The 20,247-nt window shown below is 43.8% G+C and overlaps 3 protein-coding genes across 3 annotated transcripts; all 3 read left to right on the top strand.

The window, feature by feature from the left end:
- The first annotated feature begins 3,883 nt into the window (after positions 1-3,883).
- On the top strand, positions 3,884-6,807 carry LOC107531520 (protocadherin beta-18-like). Its single transcript, XM_087815880.1, has one exon. The coding sequence runs from the start codon at positions 3,884-3,886 to the stop codon at positions 6,269-6,271; it is 2,388 nt and encodes a 795-aa protein (XP_087672006.1). The 3' UTR covers positions 6,272-6,807.
- A 129-nt stretch (positions 6,808-6,936) lies between these two features.
- On the top strand, positions 6,937-13,313 carry LOC107531522 (protocadherin beta-16-like). Its single transcript, XM_087816318.1, has one exon. The coding sequence runs from the start codon at positions 9,515-9,517 to the stop codon at positions 11,894-11,896; it is 2,382 nt and encodes a 793-aa protein (XP_087672444.1). The 5' UTR covers positions 6,937-9,514; the 3' UTR covers positions 11,897-13,313.
- A 72-nt stretch (positions 13,314-13,385) lies between these two features.
- LOC107531518 (protocadherin beta-15-like) lies at positions 13,386-20,247 on the top strand. Its single transcript, XM_016205616.2, has 2 exons — positions 13,386-17,113; positions 19,233-20,247. Exons 1-2 carry the CDS (start codon positions 14,858-14,860, stop codon positions 19,269-19,271), a joined length of 2,295 nt encoding a protein of 764 aa, XP_016061102.2. The 5' UTR covers positions 13,386-14,857; the 3' UTR covers positions 19,272-20,247.

The following is a 20,247-nucleotide window of genomic DNA, read 5'->3' as shown; positions in this document are numbered from 1 at the left end:
TCACTTTTAATTTTGAGACATAACAATATCCTCGATACTTTACATTCTTAATAAGAATAGTATAGATTATATAGACCAACACTTCCACTGAAAACAATTATCTGATAGGACTCATATATTGTCAGGTCACGGTTACTATTTAAAGGTAACCTAGAGAGATGAATGAGCCCCAAATCCACTTTTTCCCTGGGAACATTTGGAATCTTAGGAAATGTGAGCCTCTATTTTGATGCCTCCAACCTGTAAGTGGACAGTTTATATAATGAGGGAGAAAATCAAAGCATAACAAATTGAGAAGTTTATAGAAGACCCTTATATTAATAAATATGAATCCCTAAGAACTACATTTTTACAAATGGGTGGATGAGCCCTTGTGTGGCATATCAGCTTTGAACTTGATTTTGGGCAATGAACTTGATTTAAGGTGGTCATTGACAGATCCTGATGGAACCAAATGTAGAGCTTCTATGAAAAATGTTTATTCATTCTAAGCCTAGAATTATTTATATAAATAATTTTGTTCTTAACTTGGACACAAAAATAACTGCATACACAAAGAAACATGACACTATGAGTGAGAGCCAGCAGGAAAAAAACAGAACAGAACACAGAAATAAATTTGTAAACACTTCAGATATTTTAACTATCAGACACAGTTTATAACATGTTAACCACTTTAATTGAAATAAAAGTTATAGCCTGGCTGGCATGGCTCAGTGGTTGAGCATCTACCTATAATTCAGGAGGTACAGGTTTGACTCGGGTCAGGGCACATGCCTGGGTCGCTGGCTCGATCCCCAGAAAGGGACTTGCAGGAGGCAGTTGATCAATGACTCTCTCTCCCTCTCCCTTCCTCTGAGATCAATAAAGACTTTTTTTTTCCAAAAAGATGCAATCAAGTAGAAATAAAAGTTATACTTGAAGATGTACAGCCAACAAGAAACAAATTTGTAAGGTTAGAAGAGAACAGAATAGAACTCCTAAAACTGAAAAATATGATAATCAAAATTTAAAACTGACTGAAAGTTTCAATAGAAAATTACATACACCCAAATGAAGAATTCATAGGGTGAAAGAGGCCAGAGAATAATTTATCTAGAATGCAGCTCAGAGAGTTAATAAGATGAAAAGTATGGAGAGGATGGTTAGAAACATAGGACAGAATAAAAAGGTTTAACATATATTTAACCAGAATAACAGAAAGATCAATTATTTGAAAAAATAATTGCTGGAAATTTTCCAGAATTGATGAACACACCAATGCAGATTCAAGAGATAAACCTAGCAGGATAAATAAGAGATAACCATTCCTAGAAACATCATTGTGAAATTTCAGAAAGTCATTTTCCTTTTAAAAAAGGAAAAAACAAAGGGAAAAGATATTTAACCTTTAAACACAAGACTGTTAGACTGACAGCCATGTTCCACGTTGACAATTTCTCAACAGTAACAATAGAAGCTAAAAGAAAATAAGATATCTTCAATGTGCTGAAAGAAATTCGCAAACTGTCCTGCCTAAATAGTCTTTGCACATAAGAGTCATCAAATGAGAGAATCAAATCAACTGGATATCAGTTTAGATTTAAATGAATCAAGATCATGAGAGAGAATTGCTGTAAAGACATTTTATTCTCCAATATAACTTCTTATAGTTTGCCTCTGTCCATACCTTGCCACAATTCTGAATACAGGAGTTTGACCTGTTTCTCACCTCCTTCATCTCTAGTGACATCCACTTTTAGTATAGTCTAGCCACCTATGACTATGGCCACTTCCTGGAGATGGTGGTCTCTAAGAGCTGAAATCCCAAATTCAAACATACTTCTCTTAATCCAGTTTATATTCCTTCTCGAAGGTCTTCAATCGCCATTTATACCAATAAATTCTAAATTTGTCTCTGCAGCCTAAACCTCTTTTCTCACCTGCATTTATGTAATGGAAGCTCATTTACTTAACTATTTATATGGCTCCTCTATGGACACCTCAAACTCAACATGTTTTAAGTTAAAAATTTCCCTTCCTCAAACCAAAACATCTTCTCCAGCTACATACCCATTTCTCTCCATCTCCTCCTCCCATATTCACTTTATCACTTAATAGCACTACCACTTACTCAGTTCCCTAAGCCTGGAAAAAAGTATATTTACCTTCATTCCTTATTCCAGTGCCTCTATGTCTAATCTATCACCACATCCAATATATTTTATCTTGATTATTCTAAATACTGCATTTCTGGTTGAGGCCAGTGTCATCTCTTACCTGTGTTACTGCAACAACTTCTAATCAGTCTCCTGCCTCTAGTCTTACTCCTCTCTAATTTATGCTCAACTCCGAAATAGGATGATCTTCTGAAAAGTAAAAACATGGTCATGCCATTTTTCTATTTAAAACCCCTTAATAATCTTGCATTTCCACTGATGTAGGCAGAGTCCGAATGCCTTGGCATGGCTCACAAAATATTTGCTCATCTTCCCAGTCTCAACTCTCACAGTTTCTCTCCTTTTGCTGTATGGCTCAACCATATCGATCCTATTTCAGTTCTTCCAAAGCACTTCTCTCATTTTGGATATCACATTTTTCAGTTTCCTGGAAATTTTACCCCATGCTGAATTTTTGTTTGGATTGTTCATACTCATTTTTCATGTACCAATTTAGAATGTCCTTTCTCCAGAAAAGTCTTTCCTGTACATCCAAATTCTGGTTAGATAGCCCTCATCTTTGCTCTTATAGTAGCATCAGCTTTGGCTACCATGGCATCCAGTATGCTCTATTTTTAATGTGTGGTCATTTTTCTGCCTCCATAGTTCAGGACAGAAACTATGTCTGTCTGTTTTCCACTCCATTGCTTACACTTGTAACCATGTCTAGCACAAAATATATGGTCAATAAATATTTGCTGAACAAATTATTGAATGGATGAATAACACATTTAGAATTATGCTTCTGGAAGACCTGGGTCTGCAAAATGGAATTCAGTTCCACAACTAAACTGGGGTATAGTTTGTTCAACATTTTTTAATGTTCAGAAAGTAGACCTATTTTATTTTATTCAGTACTGTTGAGTATTTACTTTCTACTGCTGCCAGATGAGTCTCCTAGGGAGTATCCCTAAATAAATGGTACTCTTTACCCAGCCTGAAATGCCAGTTTCCCCCAAACAACAATTTGCATATACCAGGTTCAGTTTCCAGAGCACAGCCTTACTCTTACTGTCTTAGAGTATTTGCTGACAGCTAGGGACAACTAGGACCTCTAGTTTTTCTGCAGACCTTTTGCTCATAAGTCTATTACATAAAAGAGCCATGTTAATTATTTTTAGTTGTTTTGTATATTGTCTTTATAACTTACTTAAAGATGAGAGAGCATAACTTACTTGAGGTTGGAGCTTTATCTTAAATGTGCTTTTTATAGACACCACAGTTCTAGCCGATTGTGGTTTACTGTGTTAAGGACCGAAGAACGACAGCATCCCATATGGCAAAGAATGCAACTTGGAAAAGAAAATAGGAATATAGGAGAAAATATCATTTAAATCCATCAGTAAACACACAAGGTAGATTAATATTTTGTCTGAAATTTATTTGACTCTGTTTAAAACCCGAGAGTCTGCGGAGTCGCTTGGTGGCGCTGCAGGATAAGGCAGGGTACTTTTTGTTACACCAGGAGCCACTGGCTTCCGTTAAGCAGTGGAACTGAGAGCGCTAAAGCAGCAGGGAGGAAAAGGGGGCTTTCAGAAGAAAGCTAGGCAGCCAACAAAACCAGCACGACAGGATTATAAATCTATAGATTACCAAAAGTCTGGGCTGATAGAGAGGAGCAACTCCTGGAGCTGTTTCAGATTCCGCTGAAACATTTCTGAAGAAAGGCGTTTGGCTAAGGAGCCATGGAGCTGGGAGAGGGGAGCCCTCAGCACATAAGGCAAGTGCTGCTTTTCTTTGTTTTCCTGGGAGGGTCTTTGGTGTGTTCAGAGACCAGGCGCTATCCTGTGGCAGAGGAAACGAAGACAGGATCCTTTATAGCGAACCTGGTGAAAGACATAGGTTTGGGTGTGGAAGACCTGGCTGCGCGGGGGGCCAGAGTAATCTTTGACGATTATAAATCATACTTGTGGCTGGATCAGCAGACTGGCAACTTGCTTTTAAATGAGGAACTGGACCGGGAGGCACTTTGCGATCTCACAGAGCCATGTATATTGCATTTCCAGGTGTTACTTGAAAATCCTTTGCAATTTTTTCGAGCTGAGCTTTGGGTCAAAGATATAAATGATCACACTCCCATGTTCCTAGATAAAGACATACTTTTGAAAATCTCAGAAGGTGCTGCTCCAGGAACCTCATTCCAAATGGAGAGTGCTCAGGATTTGGATGTAGGAAAGAATGGTGTCCAAAACTACACCTTAAGTCCCAATCCTCATTTCCACCTTAAATTACAAGACAGTGAGGAGGGCAGACATTACCCAGAGCTGGTACTGGACCAATCTCTGGATAGAGAAAAGGAGCCTGAGGTTAGATTGACGCTAACAGCGGTGGATGGTGGGTCTCCGCCCAGATCTGGAACTGCAGTGGTGCGTGTGCTGGTTTTAGATATCAATGACAATGCCCCAGAGTTCGACAGGCCTGTCTATGAGGTTCAAGTACCAGAAAACAGCCCTCTGGACTCCTCAGTCGTCAAGGTGTCTGCTACAGATTTAGACGCAGGAATAAATGGAGAACTAACTTACTCATTTTCGCACGTCTCCAGAGACATACGGAAAACATTTGAAATCCATCCAGTTACTGGTGAAGTCCATTTAAAAGGGCCTCTGGATTTTGAGTTAATTCAGTCTTATACAATAAATATTCAGGCCATTGACGGTGGGAGTCTCTCGGGGAAATCAGCAATTTTAGTTCGGGTTGTAGATGTGAATGACAACCCACCGGAAATAGTCATAACATCTCTTACCAGCCCCATACCAGAAAATTCGTCCCCTGAAATGGTGGTCGCTGTTTTTAGCTTACGAGACCAAGACTCTGGGGACAACGGAAGGATGGTTTGCTCAATTCAAGATGATCTCCCTTTTATCCTGAAACCAACGTTCAAGAATTTCTTCACTTTGGTCACCGAAAAACCACTGGACAGAGAGAGCCAAGGAGAGTACAACGTCACCATCACCGTCACGGACATGGGGACCCCCAGGCTGACAACCCAGCACCACATAACCGTGCTGGTCTCCGACGTCAACGACAACGCCCCCGCCTTCACCCAAACCTCCTACACCCTCTTCGTCCCCGAGAACAACAGCCCCGCCCTGCACATCGGCAGCGTCAGCGCCACCGACGCCGACGCGGGCGCCAACGCCCAGCTCACCTACTCGCTGCTGCCGCCCCCGGACCCCGGCCTGCCGCTGGCCTCGCTGGTGTCGGTCAACGCCGACAACGGCCACCTGTTCGCCCTGCGGGCGCTGGACTACGAGGCCCTGCAGGCCTTCGAGTTCCGCGTGCGCGCCACCGACCGCGGGGCGCCGGCGCTGAGCGGCCAGGCGCTGGTGCGCGTGCGCGTGCTGGACGCCAACGACAACGCGCCCTTCGTGCTGTACCCGCCGCAGAACGGCTCTGCGCCCTGCACCGAGCTGGTGCCCAGGGCGGCCGAGCCCGGCTACCTGGTGGGCAAGGTGGTCGCGGTGGACGGCGACTCGGGCCAGAACGCCTGGCTGTCGTACCAGCTGCTCAGGGCCACGGAGCCCGGGCTGTTCGGCGTGTGGGCGCACAACGGCGAGGTGCGCACGGCGCGGCCGCTGAGCGAGCGCGACGCGCCCCGCCACCGGCTGCTGGTGCTGGTCAAGGACAACGGCGAGCCGCCGCTGTCGGCCAGCGTCACGCTGCACGTGCTGCTGGTGGACGGCTTCTCGCAGCCCTACCTGCCCGCGCGCGACGCGGCGGCCGACGCGGCCCCGGCCGACCCGCTCACCGTCTACCTGGTGGTCGCGCTGGCGGCCGTGTCGTCGCTCTTCCTGTTCTCGGTGCTGGCGCTCGTGGCGGTGCGGCTGTGCCGGCGGAGCGGGGCCGCCTGGGCGGGGGGCTGCGCGGCGCCCGGGGGCCGCTTTCCGGGCCCCCTGGTGGACGTCAGCGGCGCGGGGACCCTGTCCCAGAGCTACCAGTACGAGGTGTGTCTGACAGGTGGCTCAGGTACCAATGAATTCAAGTTCCTTAAACCAGTTATCTCCAACCTCCTGCCCCAAAATCCTGAAAGGGAGGAAAGCCACACCTTTCTGAATGGCTTTGGGTTCAATTAAGGATTTCATTATTACGCAAAACTTTTAGAATCAGTGCTACTTCTTTGTAAAATTTATTCATTGTAATGTAAAATTCTTTCTTTTGGGTAAGTTCACTGAGAGCTCTGAAATTTCAACGCCTGCTTTCTGCTCTTCTTTATAGTAACTGAGGAAAAACTGAGGGAGCTAGAATTTGTTTAGCCTTTCTTCCAAAATGCAGCCTCAAATAATTTATTTAAATACAAATGGAGCAAAAGTAGGTTTACAGTTGTTCTAATTGCTGGTAGGTGGTGTATTAAAATAAATTCTAATCTTATTTAGATTAAGGGATATATCCAGCCACACTTCCCATTGGAGAACTTCCCTGTATGACCCGAGGGAGAATCACTACTGAGATGCTTGTTCTATTTTTCTTTACTTTTCCTAACGATTTTATTGGTCCAGCAATGGACTCCCGATTAAAGCAATGCTTGTCACATTCTCCAAGCCCTTAAATTGGCAATTAAGATGTAGTTTTTCTTGATTTCTTGTAGCTAGGAAATAAATGCTAAACATGGGCTAAGGTAGCCACGTTTATTCCTCTTTGGGCCAGCAGCCCAGTTGCCTGTGGGGAGGGCGGAAGGAGCAGAGGGAGGGAGGGGAGGGGAGGGAAAGGGAGGAGAGGGGAAGGGGGGAGGGGGGAGTGAAGCTGAGAATGCATAAAAAAGTGGAGGGAGCAGAAACCTGACAGTAGAGACCAAGACAGCTACTTGGTCCTAGGCCTATCGGTTTCTGATTCCATTGTCTCCTGAGTCCTAATGTGTAATTGTCCTTGGGTTCTACAATAAGACTCCAGTTTCCTAGTAATAAAACTTTTATATTTAACCCTTGGTGGGGGAGATTACTGGAAACCAAAAGAGACAAGAAAGATACATACAGTCCTGTGTACTCACCTAGACTATGTACCAACAACCCAAGGCTTTTGTTGCGTGCTTTTAATATTAACTCAACCAATGAATGGAATAAAAAAATGTATAAGCTTAGAGATAACTAATCTATACTAGAGAATTTTCTTATAAAACTTAATTTCATAAATAACTGGTGAAGTCTTTCAACAGAAAAAAAATGCTACAAAGGGTTTTATGGCATATCTTGCTAATAGGTTTCTCTCCATTATTTTATGTGTCCCAGGACCAATTTTTAATTTTAAAAAATCCTTACCTGAGGATATTTTTCCCATTGCTTTTCAGAGAGAACAGAAGGGAGAGAGAGAGAAACATTGATGTGATTACTTGCCTCCCACATGCACCTGCAACCCAGGTATGTGACCTTGACCTGAATCAGACCTGGGACCCTTCAGTTTGAAGGCTGCCACTCTAACCACTGAGCCAAACTGGCCAGGGCCCAGGAGCAGTTATTTAAAATAACACTTAAATTGTTATTGTTTGTGTGTCTACACCTTTTCTCAGGATCATCATACCCTCCTTAGCATCTATTTCTTTTAAAAATTATTTACTGGGTTTCATGTGAACATAATTATTTTATCACTTAATGTAAAACCTTCAGGATCTACAAATAATACAATTTGTAGATTATATGGGTTGATCCATGATTTCATTAAGAGTACTAGAGTATTTGATTGACACATACTATATTACTAGAAAGCCTCATGAAAATTAAGGTTCCTGTCAAGTCTACAGGCTTAAAATTTTTTCCTTAGAAGAGAAAAATGAGACAGACAGATGGGAATGAAAAACTAATTTTGACCCATTTGCTCACTGACATAGATACCAGCTTCCATTGATTAAACTTTTTTAAATGCATGAACATTAAGGACACATTTTCTTGCCTATTTAATTTCACAGTAAAGAAGTTGGACCCATGACCAAGATCTATGAGGAAAATTATCAGATATAACTGTAACCAGCATGTTCTCATATTTTGAAAGTTTACTTAACTAAATTTGTTTCACTATGTAGAAGAAAGCATTCTAAAATAGAATGTCAGTTGAGGGATTTGTACCTTAATAGAATTAAACCAGTATTCAACACAATGTTAACACTTGGCCCAAGCTGTTTTCCCAGTTAGCCAGAAAATTGGAGTGCCAGAATATGTGATACTATTATTTAAACAATATTAAAATATTGGCTAAAATCTGGTGCAAGTGGGGAGACTCCAGGTCCCTGACTGCAAGATATTTTTTCCATCCTTAGGAGTAAAAGAACTTTAGTTCCATGCTAGGACCTCAAGCTATCCACAAGAGCTATGGGACTTGCTTGCTAAAAATAGTGATCTTTGTACTTGGAAATAAGTTTAACCTACTGTCTCAGATGAACCCAACTAACTTACTTTCTTCTGCACTTTAGTTTTTACTGTAACTTCAGCCCTTTATCTTTGTGATCTTGACTTTCCTACTTTTCAAGATCTCAGCAAATCTTAGCTTCAATATGTATGTATCTTAGTTTTAGGAAAGTGTCTAGATGCTCTTTACAAATTGTTTTAGGTAATGTAACAGTCAATACAACAATGCTTACAGAGATACTGAGATATTCTCCTTAGACAACATTTATAAGTTATCCACAATCCATTAAGCTATCTATTTAGTTTGCATAATAAACCAGTTCTAGCTGGTATGTCACTTAAGTTTATGCTCCTGAAGTATGTAAATGAATCACTTCCTCTACTGTGCTTGCAATGTGTTAAGAGTTTGATTTCTTTAGGAATAGACTGATAGCTACACATCTTTTTCTACTCAATCCCCCCAGAATACAGACTATACAGTATAGTAGACATTTTATACAACAGAGAAGGCATTTGTATTCCCAGCACTTAGTATACTGCCTGACATATACTATTAAATCATTGTTTTGTTGAATAAATAAATATAGTTAGCTTTGTTCTTGCATCATTTCCCAAAGTGGTTGGCACCATTACCACACTCACAATCTCGCAGGAAAATAGAAGTTACAGTTTTATTTATAAACCACTCTCTATATAATCTGTGGTGGTTGTTTTGTGTGTGTTTGTGTGTGCATAAATCCAAATAAGTGGAATACATTTTTTAGCATCTCCAGCAAACTAGGTTTAAGTACAACACATGGTGGCGCTGTAAGCTAAGGCTGTGAAAAACAGACCTGCGGAAGGTTTCTGTTCTAGCAGTCATCACACAGATCTAACCAAGACAAGATCCTTAACGGAGTTACCCTGCGGCAAGGATTCTCTCCCCGGCAGACTGCCTACGGACCCAACAGGCACCCGACCCTAAAGACCCCTGGCGCTGGAGAAATGGAGGCTGAGGAGGAGCGCTTTCCTACACTAAGGCAAGTCCTGCTTCTCTTTGTTTTGCTGGCTCAGACTTGTGCGGAGCGGGAAGGTTATAGTGTCGCAGAAGAAACAGAGAGCGGTTCTTTTGTGGCCAATCTAGCAAAGGACTTAGGGCTGGAGGTAAGGGAGCTGTCTCGGAGGAGGGCTCGGATCATTTTTAACAACAACAAAAACCACTTTCAGCTGAACCTTCAGACCGGAGATTTACAAGTAAATGAGAAATTGGATCGGGAAGAACTGTGCGGTCCCACTGAGCCTTGTGTGCTGCAATTCCAGGTGTTAATGGAAGAACCTTTGGAAGTATATAGGTTTAAGCTTTTGGTCCGTGACATAAATGACAATTCACCTGTGTTCCCAGAAGCCAAAATGATTTTGAAAATCATGGAAAATACTCTTCCAGGGACTATGTTTTCCCTGAAAAATGCACAAGATCTGGATGTAGGCATCAATAACATTCAAAACTATGCCATCCACCCCAACTCCCATTTCCACGTTCTTACCAGAAATGGCAGTGAGGGCAGAAAGTACCCAGTGCTGGTTCTGGACAAAGCTCTAGATCGAGAGGAGCAGCCTGAGCTGAGGTTAACGCTCATGGCAGTAGATGGCGGACTTCCTCCAAAGTCTGGCTCTGCCCTCGTCCTCGTTGATGTTTTGGATATCAATGACAACGCCCCTGAGTTTGTGCAGCCACTCTACCGTGTGCAGGTCCTGGAAAACAGTCCTCTGCGATCCCTTGTCGTCACTGTATCCGCTAGAGATTTAGATACGGGAATAAATGGTGAAGTGTTCTACTCATTTTTTTATGGTGATGAAGAGATTACTAAAACATTTGCACTTAATGAACGCACAGGAGAAATTACAATAATTAGGAAACTAGATTTTGAAAAAATTGTGTCATATGAGGTGGATATTAAGGCGTCTGATGGGGCAGGTCTTTCTGGAAAATGCACTGTCATAATACAGGTGGTGGATGTAAATGACAACAGCCCAGAACTAACGGTGGCTTCACTTACAAGCTCCATCCCAGAAAATTCCCCGGAAACTATCGTAGCTCTGTTCAGTGTTCAAGACCCAGACTCTGGGGAAAACGGAAGGATGGTTTGTTCCATCCAGGAAGATCTTCCTTTCACGCTGAAACCTTCCGTTGAAAATTTCTACAAGCTCGTAACAGAAGGACCTCTAGACAGAGAGAGCAGAGCCGAGTACAACGTCACCATCACCGTCACCGACATGGGGACCCCAAGACTGACAACCCAGCACCACATAACCGTGCTGGTCTCCGACGTCAACGACAACGCCCCCGCCTTCACCCAAACCTCCTACACCCTCTTCGTCCCCGAGAACAACAGCCCCGCCCTGCACATCGGCAGCGTCAGCGCCACCGACGCCGACGCGGGCGCCAACGCCCAGCTCACCTACTCGCTGCTGCCGCCCCCGGACCCCGGCCTGCCGCTGGCCTCGCTGGTGTCGGTCAACGCCGACAACGGCCACCTGTTCGCCCTGCGGGCGCTGGACTACGAGGCCCTGCAGGCCTTCGAGTTCCGCGTGCGCGCCACCGACCGCGGGGCGCCGGCGCTGAGCGGCCAGGCGCTGGTGCGCGTGCGCGTGCTGGACGCCAACGACAACGCGCCCTTCGTGCTGTACCCGCCGCAGAACGGCTCTGCGCCCTGCACCGAGCTGGTGCCCAGGGCGGCCGAGCCCGGCTACCTGGTGGGCAAGGTGGTGGCGGTGGACGGCGACTCGGGCCAGAACGCCTGGCTGTCGTACCAGCTGCTCAGGGCCACGGAGCCCGGGCTGTTCGGCGTGTGGGCGCACAACGGCGAGGTGCGCACGGCGCGGCCGCTGAGCGAGCGCGACGCGCCCCGCCAGCGGCTGCTGGTGCTGGTCAAGGACAACGGCGAGCCGCCGCTGTCGGCCAGCGTCACGCTGCACGTGCTGCTGGTGGACGGCTTCTCGCAGCCCTACCTGCCCGCGCGCGACGCGGCGGCCGACGCGGCCCCGGCCGACCCGCTCACCGTCTACCTGGTGGTCGCGCTGGCGGCCGTGTCGTCGCTCTTCCTGTTCTCGGTGCTGGCGCTCGTGGCGGTGCGGCTGTGCCGGCGGAGCGGGGCCGCCTGGGCGGGGGGCTGTGCGGCGCCCGAGGGCCGCTTTCCAGGCCCCCTGGTGGACGTCAGCGGCGCGGGGACCCTGTCCCAGAGCTACCAGTACGAGGTGTGTCTGAACGGAGGCTCAGGTACCACCAGCGAGTTCAAGTTCCTGAAGTCTGTCTCCTCCAACCACCCAGGATCTGTGAATGTTATGGAGGGAAACTCAAATTATGTAAGTGGTTTTGGATTCAAGTAGGAATTTGGTAATTTTTCAGAGCATTCAAGATGAAGGTTAGTTCTATCTAAATATACTAAGTCTCCATTACCTTTTTTGGTCCATACAGAATTTCTTTGATTTCCTTTTCCTAGTTAAGGAGATTAGAAACCTTAATTATATACTCATGTTTACTCTCTTTTTATCATTTCTATTTTAAGACAAAACATGCAACTGTACTTCATTCCTAAAATGTCATGAATATTTGTTCAATTTATCAGCTTTCATAATCAACCACTATTGATTTGAAGATACAACCTCAGTGCCGTTCTGTTTGTTTTCCAGAAACATTTTTAAAATTTTTGATGTTGTGATTTCTTAGGAGACAGGCATGACACAAATATAATAAGTTATTACTGTATCTTCAGTTTAATATATTATGCCTACCTGTCTTAAAATTTTATGTCTGCAAAAAAATGCATGTTTTTGTTTCACAGTGGTATTAAATAGAAAAACTACAATTTCTCCCATACTTGAAAGATTTTTACCTCTTTATATCAACCTTCAACCTATGATATATAGGACTATTAATTTTTAATTAAATATATTAGAGTTACTTTGGTTAATAAGATTATATAGATTTCAAGTGTACATTTCTATGATGCATGACCTGTATATTGCATTGTGTGCCCACCACCCAAACTCAAATCATCTTCTGTCACCATATGGAAAGAGTATTAGATTATTTCCAAATATTTAAATAATAGATACCACCCCATCTCTTTCTGGAAACTTCTCTCTTCAGTAGATGTCTACAGTTGCAGCCATGTTTATTTTAATGACCCATCTCTTTTTGTAATTTCAGACAGTCTGACAAGGTGGTAGACATTCCAAGCTGTGACAATCTGATTCTCTCTGTTTAAAAAATGACTTTGGAAAGCAGATATAAAATAGTCTATTTGTTAGGAATTTAACCAGAAAATGATATCATGTTGCCTAAAAACATGGAAAGAAGCATAGAAAATCAATCCACTTAGAGACAAGAAGGAAGGAGATGCCTAAGGAGCAACCTCATTGTACACTTTCCAGTCTTTCCAAGTCTTTCTCGCTTGAGTTTTTGGGAAAAAGTGCTATTTTAACAAATTTCCCTCTAATTAAGACAGCTAGGTGGGTTTTTCCACTTGTCCAAAGAATATTTAGATATTATTGTCTGGGTTAAAACTTAAAATAATTTGACATTTTGAAAACTGTGGTCATTGCCTTGGCTGGATTGCTCAGTTGTTTTAGAGCATCATCCCCATATGCCAAGGTTGTGGGTTTGATCCCTGGTCAGGGCACATACAAGAATCAACCAATGAATGCATAAATAAGTGGAACAACAAACTGATGTTTTTCTTTCTCTCTCATTTCCTTTCTCTCTTTCTCAAATCAATAAATTAAAAAATTTTTTAATTAAAAATTTGTGGTTGTCATATGTAACAATTGTCAATGTAACAATATTTTGGTCAAAATGTGGTGGAATATTAGTAGTCTTTAAGGGACTAGCACAAACTTTTGTTAGACTACATAATTTTGAGAATTTATGGATATTTCCAAATTGTATGGTTTATGGAGTGTTTAGTCAAAATTCTTAGAAAGTGGTATGTAAGAAATAGTTTTTAATATCATTAGTGTTATGAATAGCATTAATGTGAAATAACACTGCCAATGTAAAATACGTTTTTTAAAAATGTATACCTTATTTGTAGAATCATTATAGCCTGGTTGTTATTATGTTCTTTGTTTTTTATAATATATCATTTTGTTTAGGGGTGAGTCAGGGCATTTTGCCATTTAATGAAAAACACTTTAGACCACTCTGAATTATTTAAATTACTATTCAAAAGAGCATAGCTTCTTGGGAACATGGTGTCTCATATAATGAATTAAGATCCCAGCAAAAAAGTGGGCTTTTATGTTAGGAAGAGAATCCATCTGTCAAAAATTTAAAATTAATTATAATTTATTCCTTGATCTATTCAACAAATATTTGTTGAGCATCTGCCCTGTGCCAGGGACTAGCTGTTGAGGGATATCGAAGTACACAAAACAAAGTTCTTGAACTCAAGTGTGACACAGAAAAGAAATAAGTAAACATGAACATGTATGCTGGATAAGATGGTGGTCAACGCTAAGAAGATGAGGCAGGCTGAGAGCTATAGAAGTGCTCTCATGTGCATTTTCCCATAGTTTAAAAGTTTCGTAAAATCATAACTCTCTGACTTTAGATAGAAAAGATATGTAAACTGCAATTAAGTACTAGTAGCTTTTTCCTTGATGTGATTCAACCAGCAAGAATTACAGTTCTGGCACATAGGCTGCCTAGAATTTGAAAGAAAATCTGGAGGAATTTGTCCTTTTTTGCTGAGAGAATTTTAAGAAATCACATAGCTTTAATCTTATCTTTACAAGATGACCAATTATTATTGTGTTCTTTCACTTTCAGTTCTCAGAGCACCCAACCAGACTACAGGTTCTAGAAGATAGAAACCAAGTCTGGGTTGTTTACTAATGTATTTCAGAACTTAGTACATAGATTTCAATACTACATTTTTGAATGAAGGAATAAATAATTTTAATTGCATGGTTTTCTGATTACATCATATTCAGAAAACATTTCCAAACTCCTAATAGATTACTGGTATTACTAGATAGATAGAGTATTGGGATTACTAGATTATTACACATACATAAAAATAAATACAATTGTAGCAATTCTTTTCGAAGACAACGCATGGTGGCGCTGCAGGCTAAGGCGTTAAAAAAAAAGGCCCAGCAAATTCAACTAACTCAACCTCGGATCTCTAGCGGAGGAGAAAAGCCTGAAAGCGAGCTGAGGACTAGCGCGTCTCTAGAGAATGCTGCTAGCCCACATTTCCGGACAGGTTACCGGCTGAGATCCATCACTGTCTCAGTCCCGTTGCTCCCTAAGGTCGAGCTGGGCCCGGTGTTTGTGGGATAAAGATGGAGGTCCGAGGGGAGCGCTTTCCTAAACAAAGGCAAGTCCTGATTCTCTTTCTTTTGGTGGGAGGGGCTCTGGCGGGCTGGGAGTCCCGCCGCTACGCCGTGTTGGAGGAAGCGGAGAGCGGCTCCTTTGTGGCCAACCTAGCCAAGGACCTGGGGCTGGGAGCGGGAGAGCTGGCTGCGCGGGGAGCCCGGGTGGTCACTGAGGATAACGAACCCCGGCTGCAGCTTGATCTGCAGACCGGGGACTTGATATTAAATGAGAAACTGGACCGGGAGGAGCTGTGTGGCCCCACTGATCCATGTGTAATGCATTTCCAAGTGTTACTGAAAAAACCATTGGGAGTATTTCGAGCTGAGCTACTAGTGAGAGACATAAATGACCATTCTCCTGAGTTCCCTGAAAGAGAAATGACGCTGAAAATCCCAGAGACTAGCCCTCCTGGGACCGTGTTTCCTCTGAAAAAAGCCCAGGATTTGGACGTGGGCAACAACAACATCCAAAACTACAGCATTGGTCCCAACTCTCATTTCCATGTTTCCACCCGCAACCTGGGGGACGGCAGGAAATACCCAGAGTTGGTGCTGGACAAAGAACTGGACCGTGAGGAGCAGGCCCAGCTCAGACTAACCCTCACAGCGCTGGACGGCGGCTCTCCACCCCTGTCTGGCACCGCCCAGGTCCACATCTTGGTCTTGGACGCCAATGACAACGCCCCTGAGTTTGCGCAGAGGCTCTACCAGGTGCAGGTCCCAGAGAACAGCCCTGCAGGTTCCCTAGTTGTCAAGGTTTCTGCTAGAGATTTAGACACTGGGACAAACGGAGAGATCTCATACTCCCTTTCTTATAGTTCTCAGGAAATAAGCACAACTTTTGAAGTAAACAGCCTTTCAGGAGAAGTTCGACTAATCAAAAAACTAGATTTTGAGACACGATCCTCCTATGAGCTGGATATAGATGCCTCAGATGGCGGGGGACTTTCTGGAAAGTGCTCAGTCTCCATTGAGGTGCTGGATGTTAATGATAACTCCCCGGAACTAACTATTTCATCACTTACCAGCCCCATTCCTGAAAATTCCCCCGAAACAGAAGTGGCCCTGTTTAAGATTCGAGACCGAGACTCAGGGAACAACGGAAAGATGACTTGCTCCATCCAAGATGATCTTCCCTTCCTCCTGCAACCAACTGACGAGAATTTCTACACCCTGGTAACAAATGGGGCCCTGGACAGAGAGCGCCAGGCCGAGTACAACGTCACCATCACCGTCACCGACATGGGGACCCCCAGGCTGACAACCCAGCACCACATAACCGTGCTGGTCTCCGACGTCAACGACAACGCCCCCGCCTTCACCCAAACCTCCTACACCCTCTTCGTCCCCGAGAACAACAGCCCCGCCCTGCACATCGGCAGCGTCAGCGCCACCGACGCCGACGCGGGCGCCAACGCCCAGCTCACCTACTCGCTGCTGCCGCCCCCGGACCCCGGCCTGCCGCTGGCCTCGCTGGTGTCGGTCAACGCCGACAACGGCCACCTGTTCGCCCTGCGGGCGCTGGACTACGAGGCCCTGCAGGCCTTCGAGTTCCGCGTGCGCGCCACCGACCGCGGGGAGCCGGCGCTGAGCGGCCAGGCGCTGGTGCGCGTGCGCGTGCTGGACGCCAACGACAACGCGCCCTTCGTGCTGTACCCGCCGCAGAACGGCTCTGCGCCCTGCACCGAGCTGGTGCCCAGGGCGGCCGAGCCCGGCTACCTGGTGGGCAAGGTGGTGGCGGTGGACGGCGACTCGGGCCAGAACGCCTGGCTGTCGTACCAGCTGCTCAGGGCCACGGAGCCCGGGCTGTTCGGCGTGTGGGCGCACAACGGCGAGGTGCGCACGGCGCGGCCGCTGAGCGAGCGCGACGCGCCCCGCCACCGGCTGCTGGTGCTGGTCAAGGACAACGGCGAGCCGCCGCTGTCGGCCAGCGTCACGCTGCACGTGCTGCTGGTGGACGGCTTCTCGCAGCCCTACCTGCCCGCGCGCGACGCGGCGGCCGACGCGGCCCCGGCCGACCCGCTCACCGTCTACCTGGTGGTCGCGCTGGCGGCCGTGTCGTCGCTCTTCCTGTTCTCGGTGCTGGCGCTCGTGGCGGTGCGGCTGTGCCGGCGGAGCGGGGCCGCCTGGGCGGGGGGCTGCGCGGCGCCCGAGGGCCGCTTTCCGGGCCCCCTGGTGGATGTCAGCGGCGCGGGGACCCTGTCCCAGAGCTACCAGTACGAGGTGTGTCTGACGGGAGACTCCGGGAGTAATGACTTCAAGTTCCTGAAGCCGATTATCCCCAATATTCTAGGCCAGGACTTTGGGAGGAAGTCGGAGGGGACTGCAACACTGCATAGCACTGTAGGTTTCTGACACTTGCCCACGTGCAACCTTAGTATTGTCTCCTTTGCTTTTCCTTTCTCTTTTTAACCAGTAGTAAGTAGCCTGTAGTTCTACCTGTTTTTCTTTCTCTCTACTATTTTCCTTAGTAGTTATTCTCTGCCTTGTTGTCCTATAATTATTTCTTCAATTATTGTATTATTAGTAAAAAAGTACCAGAAATTTTCATGTTTCTGATTGAAATTTTAGTACTCATTTGTAAAAGATAATATGAAAGTTAACCTCCTGGAATAAACATGATTCTAATATTAAAAGTACTCATCTCACTATATGACACCACCTAAGAATATCTGATTCCTTTCTATCTACTTCAATTTTTAATTGGCAGAGTTGTTTTTTTTTTAGTTTTCATTATTTACACAGCTATGACTTTTTTATAACCCATTTTTTGTTTGGGGTAGAATCAATTTGTATTCACCCATGTCCAGCTAATTTCAAACTCTATTTGCATTTTTTGTTTGTTTAATCAATAGGCAACATGTATAATTTCATGCTGTTTATATCAAAATCACATTTGTAATGACTAGACTTTCACACTAACATATATGAAAATATTTCTTCTCTAATGTTTAAAAAACTCATGGAATCTTCCTTATACTTAACTGAAGTTATGATCCTGATAAGAGTCCTGGACAGTTTTACTGATACTCAGATTGACTGTGTTTAACTTGTTCCTATAAACTCTAAAGGTCAATAGACTCTAGGACCAAGTAATGCATTGCCTGAAATTGTATTGCAGAGAAATTCTCAAGGGAGCTCCAAATTCTGGGCCTAGAGGAGCTTTTGATGGCACAGCACTCCAATGTCTATCTACTTGCCTTTGGATGATGACATTGTTCTGGTTAATAAGGAATCTGAGAAAATACATTGTAGAATTAATATTAGTTAAAGAAAAGTTATTAAAGGACATGTTAATGAGTGCGATGAATGGTTTGAAGAAATAATCAGCTCTACTGTCAGGACTCCTTTATCTCTAGGAGCCTCTTAACTTGGCAGATGCTATGGGATGGTGTGGTAGGTAGAATAATGCCCACCTTTAGATGTCCACATTCTATTCCCTGGCACCTGTGAACATGTTATGTTATATTGCAAAAGAGACTTAAGGTTCAGATGGAATTAAGGTTGCTAACCAGCTAACCTTAAAATAGGGAGAATATCCTAAATGATCTGGGTGGGCCTGATTCAATCAGTTGAAAGGGCTTAAAAGCAAAGCTGAGCCCTCCCTGAGATGAAGAAGACATTATGACTGTGGGTAGCAGCTTCTGCTTGTGCTCAGAGTTGCAGCCTGCCCTTTTTAATTGCCTGCCCCTCAGATTTTAGACTTGCCTAGCCAGCTCCTACAACTGAATAAATCACTTCTTTGCAATAAATCTCTTAATATATATCTCCTGCTGGTTCTGTTTCTCTGTTTAAACCCTGACTGATACAGAGGTGATACCTGGAAGTGGAGTGCTGCTGTAACAAATAACTAAAAACATAGAAGTTGCTTTGGAATTGGGAAATAGGCAGAGGCTGGAAGAACTTTAAAGAGCATGATTTTTTAAAAAGCCTAGGTTGTTTGGAACAGACTGTTAGTTGAAATATGGATGTTAACAACTCTGATAGCAAAGACACAGAAGAAAGTAATGAGCATGGTGGAGAAAAGCATATATTGCCTTACAGAATATATAAATCATTGTAAAGAGGTTGTTGGAAGAAAGCCCCTGAATTTTTATAGCATTGTTAAACTGCTGCAACAGCTCTACACTACCTTCTCCCAGGCTGCATAATATAAATAAACCCCTCTGTGATTAAGCAACTGTAATTGAGTTTTCTGTTGATGACAGACAAATGCATTCCAAACTGACACATCTCTCCTCCTCATGAGTAAGGTGGTTTTACGCAGTTGTCAGACTGTTTCAGGTTGTCTATTTAAGATGTTTGAGATGCTTGTCAGAAAAGTGGTTTTACTTTCCTTTAGGTATTATCCAAGGACAGTACTCTGAGTTACTGTGGCTGAGTTCAGATCTTCATGCAATTTGACTAATACAAACATATACAGATAATTGAACTTTCAAAGAAATATTCCTGGACGGTAGCAACCCAAACAATTGAGTTTTGGGGAATAAACAAGAAGGTAAGCTGATAAATGTCAGTTATACATTTAAATCTGAATTAGTGGTATCCTTACAAAATGACTACGATGTTTATACAGCAATCCAGAACTCTGGTCTCTCTCAGACAGGAAAATAGGAGGACCAAAAATTTTACTTGAGAAAGCAAATTGACTAAATATGAGTCCTGAAAATCTTCATAAGCATATCAGCAATCTGTGTTTTGGTAGAATATGCCTGGTGAGAGGATGAGAAATTCCTAACAACATTTCCATGATAAGGAGATGCGTGTTTTGAAACTGGCCCAGAGACCAGAATGTGTCAGCATCCACTACTGCTTTCCTATCTTACTTTACAAATACTTTATTGGTAAAGTGTAGAATTAAAGGTATTGATTGGATTAATACTTATGTCTTTCACGGACTGATCTGAATATCTTGAAAAGAGCATTACTTTCAGTTTATCAGCATAACCATGAAAAACCAATAAGAATCTATCACTATGTATGAATGGTAATAAATACCTCAAACAATTTTTGAACTTCATAGCTGCACTCAGAGTGTTTGTCTATGTGTGTGTTTGTGTATATGTGTGCATGTCTAGGGGAGTAGCTTTAATAGATGGTAGAGATGAACTGCATGCACAGATACATATAACAGAGTAATATTACTTTTCCATTTCTTTCCCATATTGTAAAGGCATTTGCTCCTTTAATGCATAAATATATGTGATAAAATTGGCATTAGTAACATTCTAGCAGAGATCATATTTGCAAACTAAAGGAGTTTTCTTTTTGTAAACATAGCAATGCAGCATTATTTGATCTAGAAGTTTGGTAGCCCTTGTGATCTTGAAGGAGCAGCCCAGGAGAGAGAAGTATAA

This window comes from Miniopterus natalensis, chromosome 4, assembly GCF_054644295.1.
Source record: "Miniopterus natalensis isolate mMinNat1 chromosome 4, mMinNat1.hap1, whole genome shotgun sequence".
Classification (NCBI taxonomy): Eukaryota; Metazoa; Chordata; class Mammalia; order Chiroptera; family Miniopteridae; genus Miniopterus; species Miniopterus natalensis.
The sequence above is the reverse complement of the archived record's forward strand: the minus strand, read 5'-3'. Positions and strand labels throughout refer to the sequence as shown.